Genomic DNA, 13,509 nt, shown 5'->3' on the forward strand with positions numbered 1-13,509 from the left:
GTCATCCACTTGATTTTGACTCTCAGTGGCCTTACCTGACAGAGTCGAACTGCCCCCATTGGGTTTCCTAAGGTGTTACCTTGAAGAAACCCTGGTGGTGCAGGAGCCCTGGTCACTAAATTGCTAACTTCGAGGTCAGCAGTTCAAACCCACAGACCGCTCTGCTCCTCGGGAGACAGATGAGGCTGTGTGCTCCCAGACAGATTCATCGCTGCAGAAACCTGCCCTATAGGGCCGCTCCGTGTACCAATTGACTCAGTGGCCGAGGGCTTGGTGTGTGGCAGTTATTGCTGTTGTTCTTGTTGTTGTTTTAATCTTTGTAAGAGCTGATTGACACGTCTTTTCTCTGATGGGTTCAAACTGCTGACCTTGTGGTTAGCAGCCAAGCTCTTAACTATTCAGCAGCCAGTGTTTCTTTTTGAAAATCAGGGGTCCTGTCCTTCTCTTTCTCCCTCTCCCCACTCCTTCCTGTCACATAGCAGGGCCTTGGCTGCACTTAGGGGACACTGGGACACCGAGTTCACACCGTATACCTACTAGAGCTCCCACGGAACACTCACTTCTTTAATTTTTGTTTTGGTGGTGTTGTTTTAATGTATGAGGACAAGGGTCTGCTCTCTCCCCCCCTGGTGATCTCAAGGTTTTCAGTAATCCAAGGGTGTTCCCTTCAGAAATTAGTTTCCCATTTTACTACCCAGCCTGAAGCTGGAGGCTGGGGTGGGGAGCATTCCATTCCCTCAAAACACAGTGCCCCCTCCAAGATCTCAAAGCAGGCATCCGGCTCGCCCTCCTCGTTTCCGTTCCACGTTGCTGCCCACGAATGAAAGGGTTTGGGTTCCCTGAGACGAAAAGAAGCACAATGCTGTGCTTCCACTTGCAACCCTGTGCCTCGGACGACGGTGTATTTCTGTCGCTTGGTCACACTCCCTGGGGTCCTGAACGGTTGACGTTGAAGCAATAAGTGAAATAGCTACCAGTCCTAGATTTACCTCCCCAGCTGTAAAATTGTTGTTGTGTTCCCAATAAACAAATATTAACCCGTTTGGAATGTTGCATGTTGTGGAATGCCTCATTTGGAGCTATGTTTAGTCAAAAGATAGTCAACTGTAGTTAAATTTGTTTTAACTACAGTTAAAAATGTTGCAGCTGATCCCTGCATCTTCATTCATACTCTTGTTTCTTCCTGCAGGCCCTTCAGCAGCACCCTGAAGCCACGCTACCGCTTCCCCATTCCCCTCCAGTCAATTTCCTAGACCTTTGAATTTTCTTATTTGTGTTTTCTCTTTACATATGTAGCCTCTTACTATTTTAATTTTTCAAAGTATTAGATATCGTTTTTAAAAATCAACTGGTACCATGTCAACTAGTACATAGAAAAACCAATCCATCTCTGCCACATACCACCCCAGATCTGCAGCTCCACACACACAAAAAACAAAACCACCCACTGCCACCAAGTGGATTCGGATTCATATCAACTCTGTCTAGGGTTTCCAAGGCTGTAGATCTTTATGAGAGCCGACAGCCTCATCTTGTTCCCACAGAGCAGCTCATAGGTTTGAACCTGCAACCTTGCTATTAGCAGTCTAGTATTTGCCAACTTACCCAACAGCGCCACCTGGAATCCACACATGCACCTGTCAATTCTGCTATTTCCCTGATACTTGAAGTTCTGTGTTTTTCCTCTTTTCTTTATTTTAGACCAGTGGTTCTCAACCTTCCTAATGCTGCAACCCTTTAATACAGTTCCTCGTGTTGTGGTGACCCCCGACCATAAAATTATTTTAGATGGTACTTCATTAACTGTAATTTTGCTACTGTTATGAATTGTAATATAAATATCTGATATGCAGGATGTATTTTCATTGTTACAAATTGAACATAAGTAAAGCATAATGATTAATTACAAAAGCAATATGTAATGATATATTGTGAAATATTTACTTCTAATTACAAATAAATGAAATTTTTTCTTGACGCGTGGTGCAGCATGTGTAACAGTCTTCACGCCAGGTACTTGTATGTGGGTGTATGTATCTGCATGTGGACAGACCCGCCTGGAGATGGATAGAGGAGTGGTGTCTCCGTTCCTAAGGCCATCTGAAACATGTGTTTTCCGATAGTCTTAGGCAACCTGTGTGAAAGGGTCATTCGACCCCCCAAAGGGGTCACAACGACCCACAGGTTGAGAATTGCTGTTTTAGATGTTGCTTATTGACTCCGGCTTTAAGGGATGGGTGTTTGGCTTGCTTACACACACACACACACACACACACACACACACACACGATAGCTATACCATATTTTTGTTAAATTAATATTGAATGTTTACGACAACACATTCTTTTTTATTATTATGTTTCCATTCTTTTTGAAACAACTCTTTGTTTTTCCTGTGGATGATAATGTCCTTTTCAAAAATTTATTTAGATATGCATGACAGATGGAATTTTCCCATGACCTTTTTAAGGCCTTTGTGTGTGTGTATGTGTGTGTGTGTATGTGTGTGCGTGTATGTGTGTGTGTGTGTGAGTGTGAATGTGTGTGTGTGTGTGTGTGTGTCCAAAACATCAATCAACACAATCTAGCAATTCTATTTTTTCTGTCTCCAGAGCTCTGTCTTCTGTCTAGATCGGGTATTTCTGGTCCTGCTGTCCAGCTCTGGGTCTGAAACTTCTCCAACCCATTGTTCCAACCCAAGTCCTTTCACCTGTGTGGTGTTTCCCAAATACTCCATCTTCCTCGGTTTACTCCCTTACTCAGAAGAACTACATCTTCCAGTAGTTTCCTGAGAAAGTAGGCATTACTAATTTGCATGCAGATTTGACTGACATAGAACTCTGGGCTGGTCATCATTTTCCCTTACAATTTTGAAGACAATGTTCCATTGTCTTCCAATTGCTAGTCCTACTGAAGTGCCAAGCCATACTTGGGCCCAATGTCTTCTTTCAGAGTTTTTTTTCCTTTCCTGGCGTTATACTCCTTCATAATCTTCTGATTTAGTGTGGGGCTTTATAATTAGTATTTATATTGTGTTTATTATTTATATTATCATTCTTTCACTGCCTGATGGTACCTACTTGTGGGCGTGACCTTCTCATAAGAAGGTCCTCAGAGCCGCCCCTCTCTCTGCTTTGCCTTCCTGCTGGCAAGCCTTCAGACACTATGCCAGCCCTGTGATGCTTCCACCACCATTTGATCCACAAGACTTCTTACCCACTCTAGGCGGTGATCTTCCTGCATTTTCCATCACAGCTTGTGGCTGTATGAGTCTGAAGAGGGTTTTATGGACTAGTATTGGACTTGATCTGGAATGGGTTGGGATGTTTTCCTGCTGTATAGCTACTTATTGATCTAAAGCTCTCTCTTACACACATATGAGTGTCACTGGATTTGTTGCTCTAGTCAACCCAGCCTAACACAGGGTCCAACCATCAGCCTTTCTGTGAAACAGCCAAGCACTTAACCATTGGCCACTAGATTCAAACTCCAGATCAACCTATTTATTCCTGCAGAGCAGGTTCCTATCAAACCTTCTATTACTGATTGTCCTCTTATTTTAACCTTTTTCCTCATGCGAACTATTGAGCATTCAAAGACAGTTTAAGATTAAGATCCCCCTTCTTTTTTTTCTTTCACTCAAAGCAGAAAAAGAAAACACACACACGCACACATAGCATATGTCCCAGATATTTTTGAAACGTCTGATAATCTTTAAAAAAAAAAGATTCTCTATTCTCTTTCATCCATTCATGTAACAAATAGTGAATTTTCTACTACGGTGTCATATTGACCAACAAGCAAGGTAAGCACAGCTTGCTTGTGCTTGCTTTTTAACCTATAGTGAACAATTATTTTTCACCACATGAAAGATTCTTCTTCTAAGTGTGGTTGGCATCTGTCCTCTCCCAATCCCACTGCATCTTTCTACAAAATCAAAGACTTTAAATTTACAATCCTTCACAGGGATGGAATACCCAATAAGCCAGGTATGTATGAGATCCCTTGTATTTTGCAATGAACAGTTTCACAGGGTTTTTGCTACGTTTTCAGTTTCACATGCTTCTTGCCACATCGAAAATAATGATATTACTATAAATTCATACGTAGGCACAAGTAAGCCATGCTTACCTTGCTTGGTGGGTAACCTGCCTCTGATCTGCCAAGAACTCTACTACCCTTTAGGTGTACAATGGTGAACAAAACACAAACCTTTCTTGCCCTGATGGAGTTGAAAGTCTTGTGGGGGAAATAAACAATAAACAAACCAAACAATGAATAAATATATCATTATAAGTTGCATTAAGTGCTTTGGCAAAATTGACGTGGATTCAATGATGATGAAATTCTTGTTTTACCTGGTGACCAAATGGCTGTTTACTCTGTCTGGGGAGATAACATTTGCACTAAAGCTGGGCCCTTGAGCCCATTTACCTAAATATTCAACCAAAAAATTGATAAGGTATATATACATTTTATCAGTCGGTTTATTAATCTTGTGTTTTAACCATGTCACTTCTCTTAAGTGAGTACATCCCTTTATCTTCCTGAGCCCTTGAAAACATGTCTAAACAAAGCATACATAGGTTATTTTGTAGAGAGCACGTGTTGTAGTTTCTTGGTCCTCATGGATCCTTCTTACTAATGGCCTTGCTTTGATGCCTTCCTTGGTGTTAAGGCCGCTCTGTGGAGCGTCCTTGGAGAGAGAGGCTAGCATCGGGGAGAGCTCCACTTGCAAAGGCTTCTTTTCTCGGTGTCACATCCCTCCTCTGGCCGCGGTGTGCATCGGGTCAAACTGGTGTCATTCCCAAAGCTCCCAGGATCAAGATGAGAAGACATTCTCTCCTCGGGGAGCAGGGTAGGAAGGAGGCTGCATGAATCATGGCCACAGGTGAGAAACTGGAGTTAGAGGAAGAAATGGGGCGACAGGGAAAGCAGCGAAGGAGTTTGCCGAGATGACTGGAAACCCCTTAAGAAAACCTACGGTGAGGATAGTTCCTCCCGGCCTCGTAGACAGTGGGAGAGACTGGTCATGTCCGAAGGCAGGGATCCTGCTTCCTCGGGTCCGTTACACCCCGCACAGGATGGCCAGGGAACACTGGTCAGGTCCACTTTCTTTTTAATAAACAACCATTGACTAAATTTCATTATTCGAGACAGAGAAAAATGAAACCGGGCTTTGCTCATAGCTCAGTGGAGGAGACAGACACGCCCACAACAGGGGTAACACAGCATGTTCAGCACCCTCCTGAAGTCCTTTATGAAAGACACCTGGCAGGCAAAACGCAGACTGTAATCACTGGGAGTCATGCTGCATCCCAGCCTGTTGGCTGAGAATGGATGCAGACCTCGCCTTCCTTCTGCGTCATCTCTTCAAGGCCTACAACAGTTTAGGGTGCATTGAGCTGCTCAGTAAATACGTGTTTCAAAATGTTTGGGCCTCAGATTACGGACAGACCTCACAGGGTTTTAAGCAGAAAAGAAACACAAGCATTTCTTTGGCTTAGAATTAACCCTCTGTAGCACTCAGGGTGATTGGAAGGGAAAAGACTAGAAGCAGGGAGACGTGTTAGGAGGCTACAGCAGTGGTACAGGTAAGGAATAAAGGCAGTGCTTCGACAATGGCTATCCCTGGGTGGCACAAACGGTTGGCATTTGGCAGCTAACTGAATGTTCAGTGGCCTGAATCCACCCACGGTACATGACAGAATGGCCTGGTAATCCATCCAAATTACAGCTAAGGAAACCTCTGCAGACGTTCTCTCCTTTAACACCTGGGGTCTCTGTGAGTCAGTATTGGCTTGACAACAACGGGTTTGGTTTTTGTGTTGTGAGGGTGGGGAGGTTGTTTTGTTTTATGAGCGGGGAGTCGAGGTGGGGAAGAGGAGGCGTCCTAGAGGACACCACACTTTCTACCTTGAGAAACCGAGGGTAAAGGAGGGGGTGTGGCGAGAGGCTTGAGAAGGAGTGTGATCCGAAGAAGGGACACCAGGAACCAACAGCCATGGTGGCTGAGGAGCGCAGAGAAGCAGTGTCAAGCAGCACAATGAAGCCCAGGACAAGGAGAACGAGGAGCAGCCATCACATTTAACGACCAGGATGTCACCGGGAGTGGGGGAGGACGGAGCCAGCAGAGGAGGGAAGAGAGTCCATTTGGTCTAACATGGTTTCTTAGGGCTGAGTCAGAAGGGGCAGGGAAGCCAAGACACTCTATGGTTGCCCGCCAAAGGAGCACCGCAGGGGAGGGGCTGAGGCTTCTCTTGGGGACACACCAACAAGGGTCTGGGATCCCTCCTTCAGGGGACTCTGAGGGATTGAGAGTGAGTGGGATGGGGGAAGCACCTTCCTTGAAAGAGTCCCCAAATGAGACAAACGAAGGGAAAGGAAACACCTGGCAGGCATGTGGGCATGAGAAGCTGTGGAGACGGTAGCTCCAGACCCCTCATCTACCTGCCGTCAACTCATCTGTCTTCTGTTCTCTAACTGTTCCTCGATCCCTGCAGAAGGCAGGCAGGGGGAGAGGGTCACAGAGGTTGTGGTTACCTGAGCAGAGGGGACTGGCCAGGATGGAGCGGGATCTCTGGCTGACAGGGTTCCTGACAGTGCAGCGGTAGCTGTCACTCTCCCCAGACTTCCAGGAGAAGCGGAGAGTGGTCCCTCCATGGGACACAATTGCCCCCTGGCCATGGGGATCCCAACTGTAGTGAACACTCTCTCCAGCCTGGTCCACAGAGCACAGCAGGGTGATGAAGCAGGTCCCGTCACTCCTGTTCCTGGAGCTGGCAGTGATATTGGGCTCCTGCAGCTTCTCTGTGAAGACAAAGGGAAGACTCGCTCAAGGAGAAGGCCCGCATCTGGTCAGGCAAAGAGAAGGCAAGTGTAAGTTCAACAGTAGGGCCCGCTCCCTCCCCTCACCATAGACATGCAGGGTGAAGTCCTTGATGATGCTCATTGGAGAAGTGCTCAGGGTTATCTGGGCTGTGTAGAGGCCAGAGTCCCCCAGCCTCAGGGAGCTAATCTGTAGAGAGTAACCAGGATGTGGGATGTGGAGTCGTCCGGCATAGGGCCCATGAGGCTTAGCAACCAAGACTGGTTTGCCCGCTGGTCCTGGTCGCAAGACTGCAAAAATCCCTTGAGAGCGCCACGTGACATTTTCTACCTCCTGCCCTGCCGGGATCTCCAGCGGCAGAGTGATGGACTCCCCAAGAGTGCCAATCACTGTCTCTCCCACTGTGGTTCCTGACCCTGCCAAGACAAAGAGGGAAACTACAGGTTCAGTGTCTCCCTGCCCACTGCGGGCAGCCCAGGGGCTCCTCTCCATCCACATTCTCTGTCCACTCTAGCACTGATGTGCAGGAAGAAAGCTCAGGGTTCAGGCTGACAGAGGAGGCAGGTACCTGCGCAGAAGTGCGACACCGAGACCGGGTGGGAGCTGCTGTTGCTGACTGGGTTCTTGACCGTACAGGTGAACGTCTGTGCGCGGTCTCCTGGCCTCAAGGAGACACTGAGGACAGACCCCCCATGGGACACAACGGTCCAGGGCTCCAGGGGCACCCAGCTGTAGGTCACAGGGCCCCCTCTGCTCTCTGCCACGCACGTGAGAATGAAGGTACAGTGTTGATTCTCAGCCATCATAGACCTAAGGGTGACACGGGGCCGGGCCAGCGGCTCTGTATGTGGAGAAGGGAATTCACGGAGGAGTGAGATGCCACCCTGCGCACCTCCCCTTCCTTCACCGGGCAGAAGATGTAGGCAGTGCCAGCCAGGAGCCGGTATCCTTCTGAATGCATGTGCTGAATGCAGGGCCAGCCCACATCTGTTCTAGTACCTCCACTTAATATCACATAGCTCCAGAACAGCCCAATGAAGGAGGTCAGGCTGCTGTTATCATCTACTCCGTTTCACAGGCTCAGAGAGCACCATCACTTGCCCAAGATTCAAACCCTGCTGGGTCTCACCCCAAAGCCTGGGCTCCAACCGTCTCCTGGGCAGAAAAGGGCTCTGTGTGTTCTCCGGATCAGCAGTGGTGGGACAGTAAAATTCTCTCACCTTCACAGACTCACTGCAGCCTTACCCGTTGCCTTCATACTGAACAGATTTCAGCTGAGTTTTGAAACAAAGTCAGACTGAGGGAATTCAGTGGAGGCTCAGTCTGGGTGGGGACCCTGCAAATGGATTTGGGGGCTTGCACTGTCATCCGTAGCCTTTGAAAGCAGGTACTCTGCAGCTAAGCACTAACACACTGTTCACGCCATTCGCAGAGTGAGGCTAAAAGGGGCTTGTTGTATCTTTACCAGACAAATCAGGCCTCAGACTTTCCTGCTTATTTCATAGTTTCTCCACATTAGAAAAAAAGAAAAAGCTAAATAAAACAAACAGAACAAAAAACGTTCAGGAATATGATCCTCTACATCTGGGCAGAGCATTACAAGTCCTTCCTCATGGTTTTCTTTTTCTTGCTTACCAAAAAAAAAAAAGGAGAATCCCTGGTTGCATAGTGGTTACGAGTTGGGCTAACCTCAAGGTCAGCAGTTTGAAACCACCAGCTGATTTTCAGGAGAAAGATAAGGCTTTCTACTCCCATAAAGAGTTACAGTTTCAGAAACCCACAGGGGCAGTTCTACCCTGTCCTATCGGGTCCCTGTGAGTTTGAATCAACACGAGACAGTGAGTTTGGGTTTGGGGGAGTTTTTCACAAGAAGGTGGTATCCCTATGGTAACAGTGAAGAAGTTCCAAGATCACACACGTAGATTGTGGTGAAACCCAGTACTGGGAGCCTGAAATCTCATTCTCTATGCATTACAAAGCCCTGGCTCTGCTTCACTTGGTCAGGGACAGGCACTTGACCTTGAACATTTTCAGGACATCTCCAGGTGATTCTGATTTACAGTGAGCACGCAAGAGAGCCTGAACAAGTACATGGACACAGGGAATCAAAAGACCATGGAATTTTCCCAAGGATTTTTTGAAGTCCCCTCCCAGATGCATATCACTCTTGTAAGCAGAAAGAAAGTGGCAATTGTTGCATAAAAGTGATAAACACTGTAAACATGACTGAAAGACTGACATCTGTCTCCCACTTCCCACCCAGGACTCTCACCAAAGACTCGCAGACTGTACTCCTGGATGTGTGTGATGAGGGAGCCCCTCAGGTTAACGTGGGCACGATAGGCACCTGCATCGTCCTTGCTCAGGTTGCTGATCCGTAGAGAGTGGCCCGGGCCCACGACACTCACTCGGCCCTGGTACCGAGTTTCTGCCTGGTGAAAGACGTCTGGTCGTCCTGCTTCTATCAGGGTGACCTCCGCGAGGGCCACAGGGATGGAGCGGGTGGTCCAGGAGATGCTCTCCACCTGCTGTCCTGCTGGCCACTGCAGAGGCAGAGTGACGGATCCCCCTACGGTGCCAGTTACCACCACCCTGGTGGAGGCCTCCATCGGAGCTCCTCGCCCTGCAGCAACAGAATAGGGGGCGGGGAGGGGGGCAGCCTGACCAAGCCAAAGGGTTGCAACTTACCTGAGAGCTAGTCAGGTAAGGGATTGTCATCCTCATTTTATATGGGAAAGTCAGAGACCAATGAATTTAAAATCGCAGCTAGAACACAAGCCAGCGTCCTTTCCTTCATAGCAGATTACTGCTAAGTACTTACATTAATTAATAGACAATTACATGAATGATGCCCTAAGGGTGGCAGGTGTTAGCAACTCTGTAGAACCCTGTAGAACTTCCCTTGTGAGTTTCTGAGACTATAATTCTTCACAGAAGTAGGAAAGTCCCCGTCTTTCTCCCACAGAGTGGCTGGTGGTTTTGAACTGCTGACCTTGTAGTTAGCACTCCAACCCATAACCACTACACCACCAGGGCTCCTGAGGAACTTGTGAAACATCCAGGGGATTGGATAGCTTGCTAATGTTGTAAATGGAACCCTTGTAGGGGCAGGATCTTGCAAATAAGGTGTATGAAGCGCTAACAGGGATTGGTCAGTTTTGCCATCCTGCTAGACTTAAAATGAGCACCCCTGAAGCAGAGAAAGGAGATTTTATGATCACCAAGGAGAAGTGACAGAAGTGGAGTGCTGACCCAAGATCCCTACACTGACAACCTCCATGACCCAGGATGTAGAGAACGCTAACATCAGAGATGATGAGAGACAGTAAGAAGAAGTGGCAATGAAATGATGGCGGCAGTACCAAGAAACAGGCAGGAGATAATGCTTTGAGTTTCCCAGTCTACAGTGCAGGAAAACTGAGCACTTTGGGGCAGGAGAATTGCTGGCAGCGTGGAGTGCCCCCGAGAGACTGCAGGTTGGCCAACTCATAGAGCAAGCACTGAGTGCCAAATCCGACGGTTGAAGAGTGGAGTGCCCCAGCCACTTGTTGGCGAAGGTAAAAGAGCTTTGCACACTTGCCTGAACAGGGCAGAGGCCAGGCTAGGGGTCTGAGAACCAGAGCATAGGCATGACTGAAAAGAGGTTATCCTGTTAACATTGTTCCTATCCTAAGTGTTCCTGAACCTGAATAACGTGTTACTTCCCTAATAAACCTTGCCACTGTGAGCATGGTCTGTGAGTTCTGTTTAGTGAATGCAATAAATGCTCAAATCCGGCAGAGTATGGATTTCCATAGAAAGGACAGTTTGCATCAGAACTGGTCAAAAGGTTACAGAGTAGAGACATGTCTGACCTCCACCTCACAGGGCTCAGCCAGAGGCTATTCATCCTGACAATGGCTCTCTCTTCCCCTCCTAAAGGTAGAAAAGGTCAAGGCCAATTGTGCATTCTTACAGAGGGCAACTTTACATGTTATTACAGGGAAAGTGGTAACCTGGGGGACATATTGTAAACCACATGGGAAATTAGTCCAGGTTAGGGGCAGTGGAGCCAGTGCCAACCTTCCTTGTTTAAATCCTTTCTCTGCATTTAAGAAAGGAGAAAGAGACACAAGAAAATAAAACACAGGCATACATCCTAAATGCCCGCTATTATGCCAAGTACTATATGCATATTATCTCAATGACCTCTCCTAAGAAACTTTCAAAGTGAATATTATTATTCCCACTTTACAGATGAAGAGCATGAAACTCAAAGAAGTTAAGAAATGTGCTCAGAGAACCAGGTCTCCCTCATCCCAAAGCCCAGGATCTGCATCCTGAGATAGGGGATTGGCACACTTAATTCCTCCCTGTCTCCCGCTGTCTCTCCCCAGGCACAGACCTGGCGCACAGAAGGCACCCCAGATGTCTCTAGAATTGAACTGAGGAATGTGTACTCTTATTTTTAAGTACTCTAGAATTTTTTTCTAAAGTACTCTAGAATGGAACTGAGCAATGTGTATTTTTTTTCCCTAAATCTTGCCTTTTTAAAGGAAAGATTTATCTTGCTCATTCTTTCACTGAAAGCCCAAGTTTCCTCTGTAGGCAGTGGCCACAAAGGGCCCCTCTGGGTACCACAGGACCGGAAAGCTGCTTGCTTGTCTGTTCCCTGGGAGAGAAAAAGGCAGAGGAAAGAGAAGCATTACAGGAACCCAGCCTCTTGGTTTCCGCTCTATAACTTTGGGCCGATACTGTGGTTCTCTGAAACTTCCCTTGTTACTGTTGCCTTCCCCTCATGGGGCTGCACCAGCGTTTGGTTTCAGAGATTGTTGGTCATGTACCTAGAAGATGCTACCTGTCCTCTGAGTTTACACCTACCATCTGTAAAATGTCAGTGATACCATCTGCCTTATCTGTACCGTAGATTGTTGCGAGGATGTTCTGTTTTGTTTTTTAATCTATATAAAAATTTGTTTTATAAAGTGCCAAGTTTTAAGTGTATGTAAGCATTCTATCAAGGGTCCTCGGTGACATAGTGGGATATGCGTTAGGCTGCGAACTGGAGGGTCAGCAATTCTAATCCACCAGCCATTCTGTGGGAACGGTTGTTCCTATAAAGATAAACAACCTTAGAAATCCTGGCAAGCAGTTCTTACAGGGTGACTGTGAGTCATGGTTGAGAAGGGTTCCATTGGTATGTTAAGGAGACCGTCTCAAGACTGCAGTAAGGATATTGATTAGAGTTAGATGATGCTGATAGTCAAGGCTGGTTGGCTTCCCCCATAAAGGAGAATGAAAGTGAAAGTTTAAAATTCTAGAATCTAACTCAGGAGACATCAAGGTCAATTGGCATAAAATATTCCACACAAACAAGGTTCCACATCTTACTTTGGTGAGTAGCTACTGGGGGCTTCCAAGCTTGTGAGTAGCCATCTAAGGTGCCCCTCTGTCTATTGGTCTCTCTCCATCTTGAGCAAAGAGAAGTGAAGAAAATCAAAGACACATGGAAACAATTAGAGCAAAGGACTATGGGCCACATGAACCCCAGCCTCCATGACCCTGAAATCAGAAAAAACTAGACTACCACTATCAACCACTCCAAAAGAGATCACATTAAAAGTCTTGGATAGAGTGAGAGCAAAAGGTGGGACAAAACTCAAAAACTTAGAAAACGAAAGCGCCATGCTCACTCAGATAGAAACTGGGGACACCCTTGAGACTATGACCCTTGGTCAACCTTCAGGGCTGGAACTAAAACCAACCCTGCTGCTCAATTTTCAGCCAAGCAATAGTCAGATCTATAAGGTGAACAATAACACAAGGGAAGCACACACTCTTTAATCAATGATTGAGAACAGAAGAACATAATTAGCTCAAGAGAAATGTTCAGAAGGCAGGGAAGATTAAATAAGAAGGAGGACTGGAAGTGGAAAACGCACAGCATTCGCAAAATTGGACCTGAAACAAGATGTGTGTTGACATTTTCAAAAGGTTAACTCTTTCTATCCATGAGCATGGTATATTCCTCTATCTATGTAGGTCTCTTCTGGTTTCTTTTCTGTTCTTTTTTGAGGGATTGCACAGTTTATTTTCAAACATAGAGGGCGAGGGAGTTCCATCAACACCGCCCCCCCTCCCCCTCTTCTGGTTTCTTATAGTAGTGTTTTTATGTATGGGTCTATGTATGGGTCTTTTGTTTATCTGGTTATATATATTCCTGTTCCTAAGTATTTTCATCTTTTGAGTAGCTATTGTAAATGATATTGTTTTCCTGATATCCTTTTCAGAGCTTTCTTTATTAGTATAAAGGAATCCAACTTTTTGAATATTGACCTTGTTCCCTGCCACTTTGTTGAATCTTTACATTAATTTTCTTGCTTTGTCTTTGGGATATTCTGTGTATAGGATCACATAATTTGCAAATTTAGAGAATTCCTTTTTTTTGTTGTCAGTTTGGATGCCTTTAATTTCCTCCTTCTTCCCCAGTAGCTCTAGTGAAGACTTCCAGCACAATATTGGGTAGGATTGATGATAAAGAGCATCCTTCCCTGGTTCCTGTTTGCCAGAGGAATGATTTTAGTTTCTCTCCATTGAGAGTAATGTTGGCTGCTGGCTTGGCATATATGCCCTCTATTATCTTCAAGAATTTCCCTTCTATTCCTATTTTGTTGAATGTTTTTATTAATAATTCTAGCAAA

At 46.2% G+C, this 13,509-nt stretch overlaps 1 protein-coding gene across 1 annotated transcript; it reads right to left on the bottom strand.

Moving 5' to 3' along the window:
* Window positions 1–5,306: 5,306 nt before the first annotated feature.
* LOC101640452 (T-lymphocyte surface antigen Ly-9-like) lies at window positions 5,307–9,438 on the bottom strand. The gene is made up of 5 exons (XM_004716555.2): window positions 9,102–9,438; window positions 7,398–7,670; window positions 6,916–7,245; window positions 6,544–6,810; window positions 5,307–5,380 (listed from the first exon to the last, which is right to left on the bottom strand). Exons 1-5 carry the CDS (start codon window positions 9,436–9,438, stop codon window positions 5,307–5,309), a joined length of 1,281 nt encoding a protein of 426 aa, XP_004716612.2.
* Window positions 9,439–13,509: the final 4,071 nt, after the last annotated feature.

The sequence above is a fragment of the Echinops telfairi genome, unplaced genomic scaffold (genome assembly GCF_000313985.2).
Source record: "Echinops telfairi isolate 266 unplaced genomic scaffold, ASM31398v2 ScPeMD7_7425;HRSCAF=8463, whole genome shotgun sequence".
Lineage (NCBI taxonomy): Eukaryota > Metazoa > Chordata > Mammalia > Afrosoricida > Tenrecidae > Echinops > Echinops telfairi.

Bases quoted from the DNA above. Each gene is read 5' to 3' on its own strand.
- LOC101640452 (XM_004716555.2), bottom strand. From the start codon at position 9,438: ATGGAGGCCTCCACCAGGGTGGTGGTAACTGGCACCGTAGGGGGATCC. The intron at 7,671-9,101 runs GTGAGAGTCCTG...CTCCACATACAG, and splicing joins GTACAGTCTGCGAGTCTTTG to AGCCGCTGGCCCGGCCCCGT. The intron at 5,381-6,543 runs GTAACCACAACC...AAACTGTTGTAG, and splicing joins GGCCAGTCCCCTCTGCTCAG to GCCTTGAAGAGATGACGCAG.